Below are 23,959 nucleotides of genomic sequence, written 5' to 3'. Positions count from 1 at the left end.
TCCCACTGATCTCTAGATTTTAGGCTCCACCTCTCTTTATAATTTACTGCATATTGGGGGGGGGGGGGAGGGGGGAGAGACACATCACATGACAGTCAAGTCAGGTTAAGTTAAAAACAAAGTAACTGCCAGGATTTTATTTTTTTTTATAATCGGTATAAACTTTCAGAGGAGAGCATTGCAAAACAATGTCTGAAAATCTTTAAATATGCTGCTGAAACGGATCTCCATTTCACAATGGCAACATAAACTGAACATATAATAAACAAGTACAGTAGATCACTAGGTTCACGTCAGTAAAAACATGTCAAAACGATAGGTAATTTGAGAGGTGCTGACTGCTGAATTAAAAGTTGACAAAAAAAGTTAAGTCATTTAAGCTCCTAAGTTCCCCTGCTGTTCAGCAAACCCACTCAGCACACTAAAAACCACAGGAAGGCTTGGTAGGCGGCCAGGATGGAGCCAAGCACAACCTTCATGAGAAAGTTTGAAAAACTGTATTTTACGTGTAATTAAAAGAGTTTTTATAGAAGGTGACTATCCTGAGCATGCCAGTCAGAGAGGTATCAGCCTCTGAAATAATAGACAGTACAACCACCACTTGTTCACATTACCATCATTCAATATATAAACGGCTTTAACTGCTTCAGCCCACGGATTCTTTTTACCTTGGGGATGCAAGCAATTTTCACATTTCATCACTCCTCCCATCATCTCGCCAACAATTTTATCACTACTTCTCACACCTACCGTATATGATCTATATTTTCTTTTTGGGGTGATACTTGTTTTCAGTAAATATTTAATAAAGTATTTACTGCATTTTAAATGGAAAACAAAGAAAAAAAAGACACCATTTCCCCAATCCCGTCCCTTATAGTTTTAAAATAAACAATGCTACTGTAAATAAAACCCATTTATTTTATTTGCCCAGTGGTCCTAGTTATTACAATGCTTAAATAACAGTATGTACCAGTACAATGTGTGACGACAATATATTATTTGGAAATAAAGGTGTATTTTTGTTTTGTTTGTTGTATCCGATTCACTGGTTTGCATGTCTCTGGCCGAACAATCAGAAACAAATTTAATGACGCTGGTCTGTAGGTCGGACATCCACTGGTGGGCCCAGTGCTCACTGCCTGGCACTTACCATAGAATACCAGAATTGGAAGGTCTGGCATTGTCACCCTCCGATTTTCACAGATGAGGGCAGGTTCAGCCTGAGCACATTTGACAGGCGTGAAAGGGTCTGGAAACCGTGGAGAATATTGTGCTGCCTGTAATGTCATCATGACGGTTTAGTGGTGGGTCAGCCTTGGTCTGGGGAGGAATGTCTCATAGGGACACACAGTCTCCTATGGCACTCTGGTCCTGGGTTCTTCCTGGTACATGACAATGTCCGGCCTCATATGGTGGGCGTATGCATAATACCAATGACTGGTTGCCATGCTAACCTGACCCAAATCCAAAAGAACATCTCTAGGACATGATGTCTATTTGATGCTGCCAGGTCTGGGAGACAATCCCCCAGGACACCATCCGTCATCTGATTAGGAGAATGCCCTGATGTGGTCAGGCATGCACAGAACCACATTGGGGTCATACAAACTATGAGTACGATTTTGCCAAAATGGACTAGCCTAGGTTGACAGGGACATATCAATGGTCATTGGGGGGAGGGCAGAGAGTGGTGTAATATTTACCTGCTCCAGCACTGTGGGTCTCCTCCATGCTTCACACTCACATGCATGATGCAAGATACAAGGATGGCAGCACAGAGTGTGCCACAAGGAAGCATGGAGAAGGCCCGCAGTGCTGCAGCAGGTAAATATTACACGGTGGGAGGCGGTGGGGGTATGGCGTGTGTGTGTGGGGGGGGATGTATTTTTTTTTCTTTATTTGCTGGCTGCACTTGCGGAGGGAGGGGGGTTGAGAGGCCTATGGACCCAGGGAGCTTTATGCTTTAAGGGGATCTCGATCCTTGGGTAACATCACTGGGCCGGGCTGCACAGATGAGAGTCAGGTGTGTAGCTGACAATGCACTGTGTTGCTATGCAGGGGGGCGGAGGGACAATGGAATGGCACTTGCATGACACCATACAGCGTGCGGGGGAGCGGCGTACACAATGTCATTTGCAGATGCTGGGGGTGAATTAATCCGCTGGGTGGATTGACTCTGGCTTGGGGTCGAGAGCCTGGGTGCACACGCTTGACTATCGGCTGAGGTGGTCGTTATCGTACGTGGCTTTACAACAACTATGGCTGGTTTCACACTGCATATTGACGTCAGTTTTGCGGCGCGGTATTGTTAGTATGTGCTAGCTTTCGGGTAGTTCATACTTCCCACGTTGCAGTACACTGCGTACTGCAACGTGGGAAGTATAAACATCCCCATAGACTTTCATTAGGCTGCCGTAGCAGTGCAGCAATTTGCTGCACTGCCACACTGTGAAAGGGCCCTGAAGGTTGGGAACTCTATATAAATCAGGCGACTTGGCGGCTGATCAACCATCCAATTCGATTATTATAATCGAATTGGACGGAAATCGATGCCGCCAAGTGCATGCCAACAGACAAAGCGACCAATTTCGGGGCGTATAAAGTCGCACGGTCGATCGCGCATGCCGCAAGATGTCAGGCCGAAATTGGTTCGTTGGGTGTGCGGCAGTGATCTCAGTAACGAGCAACGAGACGACGAAACCCCCGCTGCAGCAATGTATAAATGTGTGTTCCCCCCTGTGCATTTATACGTTACCTGTCCTGTTGCAGCCTCCGCGCGCTGTCCGTAACCTACAGGCGGCTCTCCGTACACGATACTGTCGCATAGTGTATGATGTCAGACGCTATGCGCCAACGTCAGATGCTATGCACCAGTAGCATGTATGGAGAGCCACCCGGAGGTTACAGACACCGCACAAAGGCTGCTGCAGGACAGGTAACATATAAATGCACACACTTGGGACATTTATACGTTAGGGTAGCGACAGTGTGGACTTCATGCTGAAATCGGACAGGAATAGGCCTGTAGTGTATGGGCAGAATCAACAAAAAGACAAATTTATCTCTAATCAGATTCAATTAGAGATACATTTGTCTCTTTGTCAAATCTGCCCATAATCGTTCGGTCTATGGGCACCTTAATTGTCAGGAGTGTTTAAGTGGCCCAATCAATGTTTAAGCACCCAATGAGTTTATCAAATTGAAAGCAGAATTGCCCTGATTATAGTCACCAGCACTAACAACCAATCAGAAATTTCCTATCATTGCTCTAACGGCTCTAAAAAAAAATTAAAGCTAAAATCTGATTGGCTGATATGGAATTCCTGCTCAGTGAACTGCCTTATTAAATAAGCCTGAATAGAGTTTAAGCTTACCCAAACAAAGCATTCAGCACCCACTACACAAAACAAGCTGTGTGAGAAAGCTCAGGCAAACACAGTGCGTATCTCGCTTCCGCGCACACACACAAACACACATTGCACCCAGCTCACATCCTCACATTGTTCCTATCATTACATCTAATTGGTAAACATGATTGTGGAGCTGGGAGAACAGACACTTAACGAAAAGCAACAAAAAGGGAAAAAATGAAGTGAGAGAGAGTGTGCAGACCCCAGGGAATTACCAAATCAATTAACAACTAATTCAGGATGTAATTTCCGGATTGCCTCTTAGCACAAAACTGTATCTTTAATTTCTCAAGCAATAAGCATCATCCAGAGAGAGGGCTCTAACACATACTGACGCTTCAAATGAGTTTACAAGTATCTCTTTTTGATTGGCTATATAACATTATTTTCTTCACAGTTCGTTGACACTGCTGCCGAGTGCTTGGAAAGATTTAATTATACTGGTACAATCGTTAGCAGCTTTCAGTCCCATCCGCAAGGACTCATAATGAGTCTCTGTGACTCAACCAACGCTGGGTGACCAAATTATATGCGGCAAAGTGATACAATTCCGCTCCTAATGGGAAACTGTTTATGGGCCCCATTTAATAAAGATTTGTCCCAGAGGCTCTGGCGCGAGGCGCTGGAAAGAGACGTACAAACTTCTGTCCAGAGATCTGATCTATCTCTTGTGACAGCGGGCGGGGAGCCGAGGCCTGTGTAGGGTCCTGTATCACCGCTTTAAAGTGGAGCTGTCATGAAGTAGAAGCGCTCAGCAAGAATAATTCTGCTTGCGACAATTCCCTCAGCAGTTTTATAGATTTATGGGCTGCGAATACCACTAGAAAACAATCTAACATATGATGGCGGATAATACCACATGTAGGCATCCAAGCATATCACAGTTCACACACATAACACCGCTTTTAGTGCGGGCTTATGTGGCAGCATGCAGTGACACCTGTGAACCCGGTAAATGATGCTGCATTTTCTAAAACACAGCCAAGGCTTTACAATGCTGAAACGGGTAACTGCTCCACGCAAAATCAGCATCGACAAATAGCCACAATGCAGAGATGTGAAAAATGGTGGACTGTGAGCTCTGCAAACCAATATACCAGTGAAAAGGGCACACTTTAGTGAGGTCTTTACAGGGCCAAATGAGGTGGCGAGTGGACACAGATATGCTCACCCTGGCAGCTGATACCACCAGAGCCACCTTTCATCTGCCAGCATGGATCTGCATGTCACCTTCCTTGCCTCATTTGTACCTCATTAACTGCCTCTGACTTAACAAGATTTATGCAAATGGCACCAGAGGAGCCTCGGCCTCCCACTGCAATCAGGCGTTCTCCATGTACGGCTCTCCACAGCCAAGAGATGCATGCTAGGAGGAGGAGAGTGGCGCTTCGATAGGAATATATATATATATATATATATCATACAGTACACAATATATATCATACAGTACACATGTATGCTGAAACATGTACTTGTAAGTAACAAGTAACTGTGAATGAAATCTCTCATAGAACTGTTCTTTCTGCAATGGAAGGTGGCCATTAACGATTTAATTTCTAGCAAAAAAAATCATCCGAGCTATCAGATAATTATGATCAGAAGTGAAATTGTTTACTACACCATCAACGAACCAATCTTTGCTTCCTATCTATTACAACCGACAAGAAATCCCTAATTTTGGTTTGACGAAAAATCCATTCGGACGACTGTTTTTATAATCGTTTATAATGTATTGTGCCCATTAACGGAGATTATTTACAACCAATCCGAGCACAATTTCTGATCGTCAAACTGTTTATCGCTAAAAATTGGACCGCTAGTGGCCACCTTTACACTAGGAAAATAAAACAAGAGGAAATAGATTTGATATTGGAAACAGCACTTCCTGTTGTTCAGTTTATCGGTGTGACGTGTATTATTGCTATGCATATGGGAAAGTTACAGCAATGTGCTCAGGACTCAGCTGTACACACTATACTTCAACCCATTATACTTAAATTCCCATGGTTCTTTTAGGGCTTATTATCATTACCCAACGCATGCATGAACGCAATTTCATGCATATGTAAAAAGTCACAGAGGCGCTTATCATGATCTTGAGACTGTACTGTGTGTACTCCTATTTTTTATTGCCTGAGGAAGCGGGAATATACCTGCGAAGCGCGTTGCAAAAAAACCCTGGAGTGTACCAATAAATTTGGTTGTTTTCAATACACAGTAAGCCCACCACTGCCTCCTAAGCAATTTTAAAAAATGTTTTAAGAATTGATTTTATCCTGTTGGTGCCTCTGTTCTTCATTACGTTGCAATTTATTGCATGTATTCCAGATGCACGGAATGCGTGCAGTGCGTTGTAACATGGACGTCGGCAGCCTTGACACAATAGGACGCGGCAGGAAAACGTGTGTGTTGTGCAATAAAATGTTCCCGATCACGTTACATCGCAACGCATGGAAACACACACTGTACACGGTAACATGTAACCATGCACATCGTGCACTATGCGCAGTGCATCATAAATGGCAGCAACGCGCATGGGGTTTGATTTACTAAACCGTGAGAACTCAAATATCACACCTTATCAAAAAATATCACACCTTATCAGAGTAGCATAACGAACGCTACAAACTCGCAGGGGCTCAGGGCAGGACGAGTGTCATTGCCAATTAGCAGGCATAAGTTTGTAGTGCTCGCTATGCTACTCTGATAAGGCGTGATATTTGAGTTATCACGGTTTAGTGATTCAAGCCCATGGTGTGAATGAGCCTTTTGGCGTTAACAGTTTAAAATGTCATTTTTAATTTCTAAATGTAGCTAAATGCAAGTTTATTACTTAGACCAATATTTGATAGTGCGTTCACTACATTGAGACTATTGGGGGGGGGGGGGGGGATTAGGAGAACCACAGAATAGAAGGCGAGGTCTCTATAAAAACATGCTGGCTGTTTTTGGAACTATTGTTATACTTATTATCAGAAAATATCCGTGTTCGACTTGTTTGCTTTGAAAGCCTTTGGAAAGTATAGCATGTTGTGATACTTAAGGTCCATAAATCTATACAACAAAAAAGGCAAGACTCCTGTAGAGCGCTAAAGACTCCCTGATGTTTGCTAAGGCAGAAATCACAAGTTGTATACGTGTTCCCAGTCTTGTTATAAGGCTTTTGCACTCAATCTGGATCCACACCAAAGCATTTCCTCCTCGTTAGGCTACTAACGGCCTCTTATGGGCTAACGTTTCCAAGCGGCAGCTCCTGCTGACACTACCTCGCCCCCCCCCTTTTCCCCGCGCGTCACCAGAAAGGATTAATTAAGCCCGTTCATTAGGGCTGTAAACGCTCACTCGGGTAATGGAGGCCTAAATGAAACTGAACCTAATCAAAAGGTACAAGTACTTCATTAGCAAATTACAAACAGGGTCTTGCAGCTGACACGTTCAGTGTGGCTAATTGCCCGTCGGCCGTCAGAGGGGGGCTCAGATTACCAGCCAAATCAAGCCCGTACGTGGTTATCAGAGGGGGGCTCCCAATCCCCCAGCAGACCGGCGCAGAGAGGCCCAATCAAAGCATTCTGCACAAAGGCGTCACTTTGAAGCTGCCTGGGCCTCGCTGCCTCCCCCTGAACAGCTCACTTCATTAAGGCCTGTTGTCACATGGCAGATCCCCTCCCCCTCTCACACCACCTCTTTATCCTAATGATCCCATTTTAATGTGCGCAGGATTCGTGCCTAATTGATGTCAAGTGAGCAACTCTTCCACATTCGGGGAGGGGGGCATCAAACGCAGTGCAGAGAGCGGGGGGCTTGGAGACGAGACCCCGAGCGTGGGCTCCTCTAATTACACACTGGAGCCTGGCGGAGGGAGGCGGAGGCAAGGAGGAAGCTTACCTGTTTAATTGGTATTGCTCGCCCGCTGCCGATGCTGTCTGCTCTGCTCTCTAGACCTTTCTTATCTTTGTCTGGGTCGCTCCCTTTTCGAGACTGAAAAGCAAAAGTTCACATCCCGTTAAAACCTCCACAAACACAGAGCGTCCGCTCTCCAGGCGCGCCTCCCACCCCCCTCCAGAACCGTCTGCTTCATTTAATCTGCTGTGGACACAGAAACCAGAACAGCAAGGTTAGATTGCAAGCTCCTGCAAAAAAAGAATTCATGTCAGTCAGCAAACTATTAGTTCACCAATTTCCGGCGAAGCAGGAAACATAGTAATCGTAATTACACCAGTCATTAAAAAGTTGTAGATTTTTCATGCCAATTTAGCTCACAGTATCTACGCGTGTATGATTCACATATTAATGCTGTGGCAATGATGTTCTACAGGAGAATCTTTTTCTTCTAATTACCTAGCACATGTACTTTTCACAAAGGGTAAATATTAACGTGCCCATTAATACATGACAAGGTCTTCAAGGACAGAATGGCCAGGATTTGTATCAGAAGAAATCACTAGTGTTTTCTCTTCATACAAGGCTGGTACGCTGAGATTTTTGGAAGCTTTAATAAACATGCACATTCAGGCGATGCGATCCAATCATAAACCACTAAGGAATAAGAATGTTGGTAGGCTGTGATTTCTGGTGATTTTTGGTATTTATGGGCAGGCTTATGTATGACATTCAGGCACAGTCAACTTCTCTCAGACAATTGTATCTGCAAGAAACCTCGTATTGCAAGAATACCAGGCTCAGCCGAGTCTCTGTTATATAGAGAGAGTAGAAGTAGTGACAAGTGATTTCTTGCTAGGGATGATTAATGAGATGCAAATATGCCCAAATTCATGCAGATTTATGTACATTTTATGCAAATATATGCAGCTTGAAAGTGGACCAATACATTTAAATCTGGATGGGACTTGATTGGTCAATTTTCAAGCTGCATATATTTGCATTAAAAATGTACATAAATCTGCATTTACTCAGAAATATTTGGATCTCATTGATAATAATTCTCCTAACTACTGCTAGCTGATAACACAGAATACTAAAGGGATGGGCAATGACAGACTTCTACCCTCTTAGGCCAAATGGCTAGTTGTGACATACACACACTCCATGACAAATGTTTTGATCGCATCTGTTGTGTTTTATCTTCAAGAAGTTAACCCACATGCTCCATAACACCCTTACTTACCCACATACACACACCATTAACAACCATTCATAATACCTCTTCCCCACATACAGACATGCAAGATCCCACCCGTGCAGTCTTATGCACATGGCCCTTCTGCCCTATGCCAAGATCTATAAGGTTTGAACTCAAAACTGGCTCCAGTTGACAGGGGAAAATATACCGTATTAAACAATTCAGGTTTCCAACCTGTTTCAAAAAACATCTCCACCCTACAAGTAGTCAACTGGATGTCATCAGCAGCTCCTCCAGACATGCTATTGTCCCCATGTATGGTCATCAGATGCCATCAGATACTGATACTGTATATATTGGCAATTTTACTTCTTTAACCTCCCTGGCGGTTAATTTTTTTTTCCCTAATTGAAAAAATCCTTTTTTTTTTTAATTTTTTTTTTTTTTGTTTCATGTAAAGCTACCAGAGTGGTAGCTACATGAAACACCACTAGAGGGCGCATGTGGCCCTCTAGTCCGATCGTCGCCGGCATCTATAGCAAACAGGGGAACGCGTATATAACGCGTTCCCCTGTTTGGCTTCTCCTGTCGCCATGGCGACGATCGGGATGACGTCATGGACGTCAGCCGACGTCCTGACGTCAGGCACACCCGATCCAGCCCATAGCGCTGCCCGGAACTCATTGATCCAGGCAGCGCAGGGCTCTGGTGGGGGCCCTCTTCAGCCGCTGCGTGCGGCCGATCGCTGCAGAGCGGCGGCGATCAAGCTGTGCGCGCGGCTAGCAAAGTGCTGGCTGCGCGCACAGCAATTTACAGAATGAAAATCGCCCCACCAGGGGCTGAGATCTCCCCCTGCGCGGCATAGCCCGAGCTCAGCTCGGGCTTACCGCCAGGAAGGTTAAAGCAAACCGAAAGTCAAAATAAACTTAGTAGATAATGAATTGTATGTGTAGTACGGATAATTAATAGAACATTAGCAGCAATAAAAAGTCATATATATATATATATATATATATATATATACACACACATACACATTGCATCATCTTCTTCTATTTGCAGTTTACAAACTACACTCTGCATTTTAAACTATGAATCAGAGCAGAGCAAAAGACCCTTTAAACTTTTAAACTTTAACTGTTCCTTTGATGTATAAGTGCCGCAGAAAGTAGCACTGCTCTCTGACTACATTAGTCGGACAGCTCAGAGAAGCTCTTTTGCATAGATAACAAGTGAAGTTTCTTAGCCCCCTTGCCGGTCCAATTCTTGCGGGAAGGGGGCAGCGTAGCACTTTTTATTTATTTTTTTTTAAATCATGTAAATCAGCGGCATCCCCCCAGCCACTTTGATCGCCTCCGTTCTGAACGGGATTTCCTGCTGGGCTTCCCCGGTCGCCATGGCGTCGGGGCGGGATGACGTCATGGACGTCGGGACGTCAGAGGGAATCCTGATCCACCCCTCAGCGCTGCCTGGCACTGATTGGCCAGGTTGCGCAGGGGTCTGGGGGGGGGGGGGGGGTCGGCGGCTCGGTGCAGCGGCGAATCAGCAGCGATCGCGTACCACACGCAGCTTTGCTAGCTGCATGTAGGAAAAAAAATTGTGAAAATCGGCCCAGCAGGGCCAGAACAATCCTCCTGCGCATGTTACCCCGAGCTCAGCTCGGGATAACCGGCAAGGAGGTTAACTCTTCCTGTACTGGAAAACAATATGAGACTCATATCGTTGCTACTAATCTTCTATTTCTTAGCTCAGGGGTCAGGAACCTTTTTGGCTGAGAGAGCCATAAACGCCACATATTTTAAAATATAATTCCCTGAGAGCCATACAATATGTTTCAAACTAAATACAAGTACAACTGGAGCGGCCGTTAGTTTTGGAGGAAGGGTGAGTAAGCTTGTAGTGAACACTACTGCAGTAGCGTGCCTACTTTAAACATTTTACTCATGCTGTCACACTAATCTGAGCTTCTTGAGCGGTGCAGCTTAGTGAATCAACCTCTACTAATTTTCCAGAGAGCCAGATGCAGCCATCAAAAGAGCCACATCTGGCTCCCGAGCCATAGGTTCCCTACCCCTGTCTTAGCTGTACTACACATAAATTTCGTTATATCATAAGTTTATTTTCACTTTAGATTACCTTTAATAGATCACTGCTTTATACAACCAGATTTTGGACTCTCTTCTCAAAGTTGTACTTGATTGGACATCACAATATTTAAAGGACACCCGAGGTGAAAATACCTAATGAAATAAACAATTGTATCCATCTTCCTTCTCCTAAAAATGACTGTTTAAGATATTCCACCGTTTTATTTTATGTTTAAATCTACTCTTTCCTGCTCTAAGAAGCCATTTTCTGCTTGGAAAGTGTTTTATAGTTGGAATTTCTTATCAGCGGGGGTCACACTGTAGTCACTTCCTGTCAGGACTGAGTCAGCCACTTACATACCTGATATTTAACTATTTCAGGCAGAGAAAGAAAAAAGGAACACAGCCTAGTTATTTGTGCGCTTGGCACTGTACACGCACGTCTATCTCATCATGTCACATGCCACCTCGGGTATCCTTTAAGACACTGCACCGCAAGTCTGCAAAGACATTTAGGTGTTTTTTTTTTTTTACTAGCAGACTAGTTTCTGTGGCTGGCAACTCCAAATGCAGCCAAGTCTAGCTGCAGCTAGGGAAGGTCAATGAAATGCAAATAATTTCAAGTTGATGCAGAATTATGCAGATCCTACATACAAATTTATGCAGCTTGAAAAAGGATCAATCTGCCAAAATGGTATTTGATTGGTCCATTTTCAAGCTACGTACCTGCTATGTATCTGCATACATAATCTGCATAATCCTGCATCAACTAAAAATGTTTTGCATGTCATTGACCATCCCTAGCTGCAGCTACTAGCTGAAAGGTTAAAGGTGGCCATACATCAGGATATTTTGCTGGCCATTTAACCTTCCTATTCGATAAGTTTATGTCTGCCCGTTCAATGTCGCAATTGTTTTCGGAACTGAATCACTCGAAAGGATGAATCGGACCTACTGGAAAATCTAGGTTGCAAGTGCTCGATTGGGTGTGTTAATGGTGTTTGATGTCACAACAACCAATGTACCCGGCAGACCACTAAACAGTGTCCCCCAAAGTGTAAAATGTCCCACCATGCAGTGTTTTAAAATCTCACCTGTCCGCCACCGCGATTGCTGGTCTCCTACATGTGCCTAGTTCAGACACTGGCATTAAAGGTGGAGACAGCATTGATGGCAGAGCAGGCCAGGAATCACACCAGCAGACAGGTGATTTTTTTTAGGAAGCACGGGTACTGGGGGGGAGGGGATAGATTGGAGAAGGAACAATTTGTTTGTATTTGGAGTGATAACAGGCAGGCGGCCATTCCTTTATTCCAAACAAGTTTTCAGGGAGGTACTGTTAACTTTGACTGGGTGTTTGCACATGTACACTAACCAATATGTGCAGGCCCAATCAATATTTATCAGCACATCCAACTGATCAGCTGACAAAATCATTTGTCAATCATTCCCAATTTGTCAACAGTGGAATTCACACCTGAATCATTCTGATTATATCATCCATCGATCAGGAGTGAATACTGTCCTATATCAACTCCAAACAACTTTGAAAATACATCACATTTTTTTCAATGTCACATTTTATATCTAAGCACGTTAGCTTTTTTTCAAACATAGGCTGTTCAGGGCCTTGCAACAAATTTGATGCCAGTGGAGCAAAATGTGGGTATGATGATACTCAACAGAACAGAGAATGTTGCTGGATCACTATTGAGTTCTGGTCATTGGCAGCTGGTAAGAACACTCCTATCACATTTCTAGATTGCAGCTTTCTGCAGGTCCATGTAATCCATCAAATCAACACTCCCATAGGCTGTAACAATTAGGAAGCTAGAAGAACGTGCAGGCATCTACAAACTAAAAGTGTGGTGGAAGTGCACCCGACACCAGCCCAAGACCAACAGTGGGCATCCAGTGACTAGAATAGCCAGATTTACCCCTACTCCCACCATCATATAAGTAAACCAGTATAGAAGTTAAAAGGAAGGCTATTAATACAAATCAAATCTACATATTGTTTTCAGACCCAAATCACTGTTATGCAACCCCAGCACAGCTTATTTTTGTCTAGGAGTGTCCATAGTCCTCTGCAGTGCTCCAAGACCTTGTTTACCCCTTCCCACTGAAGGGTACCTCTTATGCCTTGGTCCTAGGAATACTATTCCATTTCTGTAAATGAAGATTCACCTGAACTATGGACACTAAGAAAATGTAGCAAATCAAATCGTGAATGTAGTTTTCTAAAACTATTCACACCAGTACAGCAACAGAAATGAATATGTTCTGCGACCCATGTGGGCACTTTCTACAGAAGTACCAAGCAAAGGTAGGATGGCAACATTACAGAGCTCACTGTGTAATCCACAAATAAACCCTTTAGCATATAAATTTGTGGATGGAATAAATCAGGAACTTCTACTTTAATTGTACCATTTTCTTTCATTTGGAATATATGCAACACAGAATAGCAAGTTTCTTAATCCTGCAGGAAAAAAATGCTGATGCGGAAGAACACCGGTGATTTATGAATTGTGAAGTAAATACATTGCAGAGATTACAGCTCGCATGTCACCTGTGCACAGGGGAGGCAGCCATTTTGTCAGTTCAGCCAATATGCATGAAAGAGCACCCTGTCAGTTTAGCAGAAACCAGTGACTTCACAGCAGGAGACACATCCACCTTATCCAGTAAAAGCTATGTCACAGGAGCGACTTTCCACAACAGATGTGACACGGTTTTCTACACATTTCTGCAGCTGGCAAAAGTCATATCGCTATCAGGCTACAATACGTCATTATGGCTAGGTGAGGACATGTTTATTCATCTCTATGTCATGGCCTAGCTAAATATACAACTAGATGGCATGTCTACCGGTCAATGTGCCTCTATGGCATGGCTTGGCTACCAGTTTATACAAACAGATAACAGGACTATGTGTTTATTCACGTGCATGTCATAGCATGGTTACGTGTTTATACAGCTAAATTATATGGCTATATGTTTATTTACCTGCATGTCATGGCATGGCCATATTCTTACAGCTTAGCAGAATGTCTACATGTTTATTCACCTACATGTCAATAGCATGGGTACATGGCAGGGCTGTTTGTATGATCTTATTGAAGTGTATGTACCATGTGCTTAGGAAAACTGGTACAAACACACAAACTTAAAGAGAAGCTGTCAGACATACAATCTCAGAAAAAAACACCACATATATAAGTATATAAATACTTGCTTTACTTACATAACATATGTATTGCACTGTCCATGTTATGATTCCTGTAAATTTTATAAAGGAAAAGCAGAGAATCCTATTCTAGACAGTTTCCATATTAACTGTGGTTATTTTGAAGCCAATTCTGATGTCATTTCCTACCCTACTCTCCTCTGCCTGTCTCAGCATGGGACATATTGGTCAATCAGAGATGAACAGAGGTGTGGGAGCGGAAAACAGGAGGGAAAGAGGCTTCAGCCAATCAGGCTGCATTAGTTAAGTCTGGGGGGAAATAGAGAAGCAAAAAAGGACAACCCAGCATGCCCTGCATCTTCATTTTTGTGTACCAAATTGTGTGTGTACGAAATAAGAGTCAGGAAAACTGGGGAATGATCATTAAACAACAAGAAAAGTAAAAGTGATTTTAACTTTTGGATTGCCTGTTTAGCATTCTTATTACTTGTTTACCAGATAAAAATAAAGAATTGATTTTTGATTTTATGCCCGTCAGTTACACTTTAAAGGATGCCTGAAGTGAGAGGGATATGGAGGCAGCAATATTTTTTACCTTTTAAACAGTGCAAATTGTTTAGCTGTCCTGCTGATCCTCTGTCTCTAATACCTTTAGCCATAGAACCTGAACAAGCATGGAGATCAGATTTTTGACTGAAGTCTGAATGAATAAGACGCATGCTTGTTTCAGGTGTGTGATTCATTAAAGGATACCCGAACTGACATGCGACATGATGAAACCGACGTGCCTAGCACACAAATAACTATGCTGTGTTCCTTTTTTTCTTTCTCTGCCTGAAATAGTTAAATATCAGGTATGTAAGTGGCTGACTCAGTCCTGACTCAGACAGGAAGTGACTACAGTGTGACCCTTACTGATAAGAAATTCTAACTATAAAACACTTTCCTAGCAGAAAATGGCTTTTGAGAGCAAGAAAGAGGTAAAAAGGGGAATTTCTTATCAGTGAGGGTCACACTGTAGTCACTTCCTGTCTGACTGAGTCAGCCACTTACATACCTGATATTTAACTCTTTCAGGAAAGAAAGTAAAAAAAAGGAAGACAGCATAGTTATTTGTGTGCTAGGCACTGTACATACACATGTCTATCTCTTCATGTCACATGTCAGCTCGGGTATCCTTTAACTGCTGCAGCCAAAGAGGATTGCCAGGCCGATTGTGTTGTTTAAAAGGAAATAAATAGGAGCCTCTATATCCCTGTCAGTTCAGGTGTACTTGACATGAGCAGATAGCACACGGCAAGTTAACCGGTTATGGAATTTACGTAGTGAGTTACACAACTTGTGACTTGCTTTATACATGCATCACCTACGTTGCTTGTACACAAGCAACATAAATTGCCATGTAAAAAGTGAGTTTTGCAGTTTGCGTAAAAAAGAAAGCAGTAGATGGAGTCAAAGCTCAGTAACTCCATAAACAAATCAGTGTTATTACTGACAATACAGAGCAGCCTGAAAATCCCACCTCACTCCCAGGCTGAAGCTGATGCACAGCCTGCCAGTTAGCTAAACACACAGTCCCTCCTTTGATTAAAAAGCAAGGGAACTGCAATTGTATGACCAGTGATCAGCGTAGGTTTGTGGCTGCTTTATTACAAATTAAAGGTTTAGCAATATTCTGTTGCTACAGCTATCAATAATGATTAGGTTATTTGTCTTTCTTGTCTGGACTTGGGCTTTAACTCCATTTTGTGACTTGAAACTGTGAAACAGAGCAGTAAAATAATTGACTCTGCTAGCAACTTACCTAATCTGTTTTTCTAAAATCTTTGTAGGCCCTCAAAGTATCCATTATGCCCTGCAGGAATTATTCAGACTTTCATGCAATCACATTCAGTCTATAATTTTGTAAATGAAGCTATGAAATGTTCACATAGACATTGAATTATATGGATTTTACAGTTTTGCCAGACCAGTTAGTAAAATGTGAGGTCTCAGACTGGACAGATTTATAAAGATGATTAGTGTGGCTCTGTTAAATCATGAACTAAGGGGCTCACTATACACTAGCAGTTCTGGACATGTGCCTGGCTTTCAGTGTCATAAGGAGATAATTTGCATACTTGGGAGTGATGCATCATGGGAAACCACACTGCTCCTTCAAAGAGGAACTGCACTGAAAATAATGCAATGAAAAAGTGTTTAGTTTTTACAATAATTATCTATAAAGGATTTAGTAAATATTTGCCAATTGTAAAATCTTTCCTCTCCCTGATTTACATTCTGACATTTACCACACAGTGACATTTTTTTACTGCTGCCAGGTGGAAAGAGATAATGGCAGTTGGAAACAGCTGTTATTTCCCACAATGCAACAAGGCTCCCACAGTGTGATGTCAGCACCCTGGTCTTGACATCACACTGTGGGAGGGGTTTCACCACAATATCAGCCATACAGAGCCCGCTGATGATCCGTTTGAGAAAAGGAAAAGATTTCTCATGGGAAAGGGAGTATCAGCTACTGACTGGGTTGAAGTTCATTCCTTGGTTACTGTTCCTCTTTAAAGCTAAATTATTGCAATTACTAATTATTTTTAGAACTGCTTTTTTTTAAGCAAGAAGGCTTTTCAGTCTCTTTCAGTCCTTCACACTGTCCTAGTGGTTCTGGGTCACCATGAGCTTTCTGGGGACCCTTCAAAAGGTGATTATTGTGGTGCGGGGACTCAAAAAAAGTCTACAAAAGAGTAAATATAGTCAAATGGAATTCAGCTCACGTTGGAAAGTCATTTGTCTCAACTTTTATTGAGACAACAGCAGGATAGGAAAAACAACTAAGATGGTTAACAGGTTTTGGACCACATACTCTTAATTCTATGGGAAGCTCTGAAAGGTCTATGGCTCTGTTAACGCTATGTCCACTTTTCACAGACTGGACAGTGGACTTAAATTTGATGGGTCAAGGACTGCAACAGATTTCTATGGTCCAGTTCAGATGGACCCTATGCCATCTGAGTTGGTTGTGGAAAAATCACACTGAACCCATTTTTCTGGACTTCGAATTGTGTTACTATTCAGATGGTGAATCCAGAATGGCATTGGACCCTGCCTGCAGTACATTCCTCAGTATGGACATGGTGCTATTCCAGCATAGCGTGATTCCAGTCTGTGCCACCACACCCTAATTAGTGAAACACTTCATCTAAGCGTTGATTTCCTTCATAAAAAACAACAGTGTACAGCATTGCTTTCGAAGGAGCATTGCACCCTGGGAAGGAAGAAATCCAGCACTGCTGGGTGCACACATATTAAAGTATACTGGGACATTTATCTATACCATTAAGTTAACAAATCAGCATAGTATAGTTTAGTTTAATTATTCAGTGCTCTCATTGGATTTTACTACTGTTAACACTTGCTAAGAGATCTAATTTTCCCCTGCTGCTATGTTATTGACAGGCTGACCTTGGCTTTGCTGCCAAGTTACATTGCTTAATACAGTGTTTTCCACATGTGTCTACTAAAGGTACACACAGTGCTGACAGACCTTCTCTACTATTTACATAGGGGTTTTTCTCGATGATACTTGTAGGAACCAAGTCGAAGCAATTTTTGGGTACCTGGAGTCGGTGGTATCATAAACTGAGTAATCAGTGTGATGATTTTTGTACCAATTTCACAGCCCTGGTGAGTATTAGACTGAGGAGTTGGAGTCGAGGAGTCAGAGCTATTTTGGGCACCTGGAGTCGGTGGGTTTATAAACTGAGTCGTCGGATGATTTTTGTACCGACTCCAAAGGGGGTAAAGGGAGGATGAAAGTATATAGAGATATATAGTCACAAAGGTGGGTTGAAGTTCCTGCAACCACCGTATAGGCCTGCAGGGAATTAACCGTCCCTGCTCGGTACTCCAGGTCCTGCTGGATAGACTTTTCAGAAAAACTGAAAAGCTATAACCTCCAAAGAATGTCTGACTGATAATGGATAGGGTAGGTATTTTAGGGTTTTAAAATATAAATAAAAATAAATAAGAGAGGTAGTTGCTTACCTCTCCAGAAGATATAGACACCAGTTCAACTGGAAAGAATTTTATTCAGTAAATAATCTAACAACAATTTTCAAGGTTAGGTAAGGTAAGCAATTACCTCTCTCTCTTTTTTTATGCTATTTACAGTTTGACGATATAGTAATCAAAGCACCGCCAATATCTCAAGATCATCTAAATTTTAGCCGAACTCTGTGGACATTCACTTTATAGCCAAACAATAGCCTGCATCCAAATTGTTCAGTTTGGGCCACAAAAGCTGCAATCTACATTGCAGTCTATTGTGACACCAACGTTTCCAGGCGCTATGCTCCCAAATTGCTTACTTTCCAGGTAAAGCGTAGTATGGATACAGAGGCGCCAAAAGGATAAAAGAATCTAAAAAGTTTAAAACATGAGGAGGCAGTGGTGGACTTACCTCCTCCAAGCAGACACAACCATTGCCAATGTATTTGTCAAATACAACAAGTTTATTTACATACTCCGGGGAACTTGTTTTGTGCTTGGAGGGAGTAAGTCCACCACTGCCTACTCATGTTTTAAACTTTTAAGATTCTTTTATCTTTTTGGCGCCTCTGTATCCATACTACGCTATATTAAGTCCACCCCTGGAGGAGGGGTGTTACCCCCTTTTTTCCTCATCTACGGAGAGTGACTTCTTAATCCTGAGTGGGGTCAGGTCTAATCTCCCCACCTGCCTATACAGTGGTTGCCTTTAAGATAACCCTGCTTTGTGAGTATAGCTTATTACTCTATCATACTTCAACTACCAGTACATACTACACTATATTTGGCTCTTGGTGTCCCTACTCTGTGTACTTCCAGGTAAAGGCACAGCACACAATTGAATGTGTTCTGGTGGGCGGGGATAAGGAGGTGAACAATGCACACAGCCAAGGTCATACAGATCTTTCACTAGTGGATGGGGGTGGTTGTGCACATTCTAGATTTTCAGCAGAACCAGCTCCGACACAACAACTCTCCCAAGCTTACACTAGTGTGTGCATGAGGCTCAAGGCTAGGCCCTCTTCATTCAACTGCTTTAATAGATAAGATGTTTTTGGCACAAGAGTGAGGCTCCATAGAGCTTTGTACTGCAGGTGAGGAATCTAAAACAAACAAACAAACACAGAACGTTTATATTGCGCTTTTCTCCTGGCGGACTCAAAGCGCCAGAGCTGCAGCCACTAGGATGCGCTCTATAGGCAGTACCAGTGTTAGGGAGACTTGCCCAAGATCTCCTACTGAACATTTTCAGCTGTGGCAAGGACACATCTGCTGACTCCTGATCTTCTATTGAATTGTACACTGTAGTGATAAGTGATTAATAGCAGGTCTATCATTTACTACATCTAACAAATGTGTACCTAGGTTTAGAAACTGGCAAATATAAAGAAGTGAACTGTGGCCTTTAATGGATAATCCATAAAAATCCAGGGCTTCAGCCTGCTGTTACAGGAACACACAGTCAGATATGTGTTGCAGGTGTGGGGGATGAAGCCGCCAGGGTTCTGAATAGCAGAAAATAACAAGATAGGGATCAAACACCACTTCACCAAAATCAGAGCAATGTATAGTGGATATGCTCTGAGATACATACTGATGTCACATTGGAACATACAGGGAATCTTCAGGTAACCTCACTTGAGAATGCTAGCCTTCTCTCTAATAGGTGTAACCAAGCTTTATATATTTTTCCCACTCAGTAAGAATTCCGTTTTGATTTTTGCTTCAGACACATAAGTTTTGCAAGTGGTTTATGGTGAGCTTTAGGCTGAGATTTTAGAGAGGAGAAGTTTTTAAACATTCTTTATTAAAGGTATTAAAAATCAGTTTAAGTTTCCATGGGCCTGTCGCTTCATTTCTCCGCTTCAGCTAGAATAACAAGAACAGGCTTTCCGGAGACTTTGCCAGTCTGGTGTTAGACGCCTAAAACGTGTCTTGATCGCTCCTGCCACCTAGTGAAAATAAAAGCAAACTAAAGAAAACCTGCTTTTGCTGTGGATAAGGCAAGATCCTTGGACAAAAGTCTCACTTGGAGATACTTGGCACGAAGCACCTATTTCTCACATTTGGTACTGACAAACTTGGTCCTGTGCATCCCCATACAGTAAAAATATCATCTGAAACACAAAATGGTTGCCTCCTCTGTGCTTGAGACCTGTAAGAGACTGGTGTTGAGAGAAGTGCTTTTGAGTACTCACCGTGAACAGGTTGGACCGTCGTTTGGATTGCTTGCGAACTGGGGTAGGGGTGCTGGCTGTGGGAGGCACATCAATCCTGAGTTCCTTCTGGCTAGTGCTGGGAGTGGATGGAACGGACGATGAATAGTCACTCAGACTGCCTCCTCCATTGCTAGTCTGTGCAGACAGAACATAGAGAGGCATTATACTCTGAGCAAGTCAGTTATTTTATCAGCACATATGCCTGCTATACCCAGCTCTCCATGTTACTATAAAAGATTATTAGTGTGTGTAAAATGCTGTTGCCTAGTCCCCAGAGTAAAGTAATTCATAAGCTACACTACCTGTTAGGAGTACATTGCATAAACGCTCTGATCTTTGCAAACAAAGCAAGTTACTGGCATTACATGTGGACTGAGGTGCACACATATGGAACCTGCAAAACATACACTGTTTCTGGGACTTGAGACCGGGTTCTGAAAGCACAGAGCTATTATACATTTAAAAGAACAAGAACATTCTTAGTATGTGAGGCAAAAATATTACAGAAAATGTCTGTGTGACCATTTCAAAATGACAATACTGACAAATTGCTTGTGTTGAATAGAAAGAGTCGGTTAGCATTGCTTAGCACTGTATCTAACAAACAAAGCAATGGCAAATACACACAGGAAAAACTCAGTAATTTCCATACAAAATACTTCCAAATGTGTTGGTCAGTTTCAAACCCGTGGAAGTTTGCACGGAAACTAGAATTGAAAACCACCACTACTTGCTGTGAGGTCATCAGTGCAACAATTGCCAACACTTCAGGTGGCCACGCACTATACAATAAAAAAATGATTTCCTTGTTTTTCAATAAAAACGATCAGTTGTACAGAAAGATGAAAGTTTTAATTTTTTAATCAGGAGTGGTGGAAAATTCAGATTTTTCTCAGGAGAATCAAATGATGTAGGATAGATTGTGGATCTCTTGATTTATTGCCCCAAGTTATTTTATCAGGGTTTACAATTTTTTTTAAATAAAGAGAGAGAGAGAGAGAGAGAGAGGGGAGAGAGAGAGAGAGGGGGGGGGAGAGAGAGAGAGAGGGAGGGAGAGAGAGAGAGTGAGTGTGTGTGTGTGTGGTGTGTGTGTGTGTGTGTGGGGTGTGTGTGTGGGGTGTGTGTGTGTGGTGTGTGTGTGTGTGGGGGGGGGGGGGGGTGTGTTATGTGTGTGTGGGGTGTGTGTGTGTGGGGGGGGGGGGGTTGTTATGTGTGTGTGTGTGTGGTGTGTGGTGTGTGTGTTATTACTATCACTTTTTAAAATGCCAGTTGCCTGACGGTACCACAGCGATTTTGGATTCTGTGGATCTGCACTCGGCATTCAGAAAGTTGATCAATAGAAAGGTGGATATACCGCTGCACTTGTAGTGGGAACCGAGCTGGACCTGGGCAACCAGCCCACGGGTCAAAGTGAAAAGAAGAAAGTTAGGTCCGCTTCAAGGTCAATCCAACAGTTTATTTGGGACTTATCCCAGAACAGCCACAGAATCACTCAGCTAACATGTTTCGGACCTGCAGCGGTCCTTAATCATAGCATGGTTATGGCAAGATCATCACAGGTTTAAAAGGGCATGACAGGGGGAGTGGTTGGCCCAGAGCCACCTATGGAAGGGTGGAGCCGAGCAAAATACAACCTCCTTCCGCCCCTCATGTTACAAATACACAAATTATAAAATACAATATAAGAAACAACGAAATATAAAAGTATATAAAAGGTTTTAATTACCTAAGCTGTTCTGGGATAAGTCCCAAATAAACTGTTGGATTGACCTTGAAGCGGACCTAACTTTCTTCTTTTCATTCAGAAAGTTGAAGCAAACCCTGTGTCAAATGTGCTTAATAATTTGAATTTATGTAGAGAGGCAACATGTGATAATAAGTACTTGCCAGCTATAGGTTTACTCATCTGTGGAGAATAGATGATGGGTAAAAAACAGCCATATGAACAAGTGGAAACTGAACATTTTTATCCGGACTGTGTCTTAATCCGATATAAAAATTGATTAAATATACTGCTCTACGCTGCTCTTGCAGCACAGAAAAATTAAGTGCATCAGATTGAATTACAATTTACTATTGGATAGCACTTTATATCAATGAGAAGTTAAGAATAAAATCTTATTTCAGGCACCCTTGATAAAAAATAAAATGTTTTAGCTTAAAGTGACACAGAAGCAAAAATAAAAAAAAAGTATGATATAATGAATTGTATGTGTAGTACGGATAACAAATAAAACATTAGTAACAAAGTAAAAAGTGGCTCATTTTTATTTTTAGTTATATAGCCTTTTTTCTATAACATTGAATCATTCTGTCATATTTTCAATTACAAACCACACACTGTATTTTAAACTATGAAACAGAGCAGAGCTAATGACCCTTTGAGCTCCCCTGCAGTAAAACCTTATCTGAAGCCGCCTCTCACTGTTTCTTTGATGTATAAATGCTTCAGAAAATAGGACTGTCTCTTTTGTATAGAGAACAACTGAAGTTTCTTAACTCTCCCTGTACTGGAAACAATACGAGACTCTGTTCTTTACCCCTAATGTTCTATTTCTTATCTGTACCACTCATACAGTTCATTAGATCATAAGTTTATTTTCGCATCAGATCAGTGCACACGCTAGATAAAAGCTGGCACAAACAAACGAGTAACATAGATTAAATCATATTTTCTGGCAAAAAGAAACAACAAGTAGTTTAAACAATAATGTCCACACACCGATCTTGCACACAATTATGTAACTGTGCTTAAGTGCAACTGATACATGTCGCACGACATGTGCGCATGCTCTGGGACAATGTTGTTTGAAATTCTTGTACACACCGGCCAACTGCACATGCCTAATATTCGCCTGAGTTAAACTGCAAATTGGATTGGGCAGAATACCTGATAGCTTGTTGCCGTTTAGCTACATTTTCTACAACAATTGTTGCCCAAAATGCCAAAATCTGTCGTTCGTTCAGACGTTTCAAACAACTTTTATCTAGCATGTGTATAAGGCTTAAGAAGTGTCCTACCAGGTATAATCTATCAGGACAAAGACTTTCAGATTTTTAGTAGCTGAAAATCCACCTATTATCTTATCCTAAGACCATCATTATTTAAATATATTGTACAACAGCAGGTGCCAATGAATATCAGTCACCCCTGCTAGCATACCTGGCTGATATGCACGGCGGACACCTGCGCTGAACACACAGACGTGTGGCTAGGGGAGTTGGGAAGAGACTTGCATGGACCAATAGAAAGCTGCTGCTTCTTTCGTGTTGCTACGATCTTCTGGGCCACTAGAGATAGAAAAGAACAAAAACATTCTGTTTGTTAAAATGAGAATTCACACATAAAAAGGTAAAAGTAAAGTATGGTAAAAACCATAGACAAACTAAAGCAATAATCAAAGCTCACACAATTACTCATGTAGTTGCATTTTCTATTTGCTTCCAGAAAAGTATGTCTAAAATCAGATGAAAGTGACCAACGTGCTGCCAAAAGTCTATAAGCATTATGTTTAAACGTCTAATATCCTCAATATTGTGCAACAAGGTGTCTCAGTGGAAAGGGACTGCCCACAGGAAAGATTGAAAAAAAACAAGAAATTGATAGGAAGCAGATCACAGGGGATCACTTGCACCTGTTTTCACAATTTAGAAACAAATGGCAAGTCTGGAGTTGGAGAAACAGAGGCAAATGTCACAGAAAAATATCTGCATGAGGTTTAAATCCCCATTCACCAAAATGCTGCTCAAAGCAAACGTGTATGCGTGTGGTGTGCGTGTGGTGTGCGTGTGTGTGGTGTGTGTGGTGTGTGTGTGTGTGTGTGGTGTGTGTGTGTGTGTGGTGTGTGTGGTGTGTGTGTGTGTGTGGTGTGTGTGTGTGGTGTGTGTGTGTGTGGTGTGCATGTGTGTGGTGTGTGTGTGTGAGG

The 23,959-nt window shown here is 42.3% G+C and overlaps 1 protein-coding gene across 8 annotated transcripts in view; it reads right to left on the bottom strand.

Moving 5' to 3' along the window:
• The window catches only part of AGAP1 (ArfGAP with GTPase domain, ankyrin repeat and PH domain 1), a 589,384-nt gene that overhangs the window by 189,176 nt on the left and 376,249 nt on the right, over positions 1 to 23,959 (bottom strand). For all 8 annotated transcript variants that reach the window (XM_068245326.1, XM_068245327.1, XM_068245325.1 and 5 more), the window contains 3 exons: positions 23,197 to 23,324; positions 20,013 to 20,168; positions 7,299 to 7,391 (listed from right to left, as the gene is read on the bottom strand). In XM_068245326.1, the coding sequence (XP_068101427.1) occupies positions 7,299 to 7,391; positions 20,013 to 20,168; positions 23,197 to 23,324 (377 nt within the window). The remainder of the gene's footprint in view (positions 1 to 7,298; positions 7,392 to 20,012; positions 20,169 to 23,196; positions 23,325 to 23,959) is intronic.

The sequence above is a fragment of the Hyperolius riggenbachi genome, chromosome 7 (genome assembly GCF_040937935.1).
Source record: "Hyperolius riggenbachi isolate aHypRig1 chromosome 7, aHypRig1.pri, whole genome shotgun sequence".
NCBI lineage: Eukaryota > Metazoa > Chordata > Amphibia > Anura > Hyperoliidae > Hyperolius > Hyperolius riggenbachi.
The sequence above is the reverse complement of the archived record's forward strand: the minus strand, read 5'-3'. Positions and strand labels throughout refer to the sequence as shown.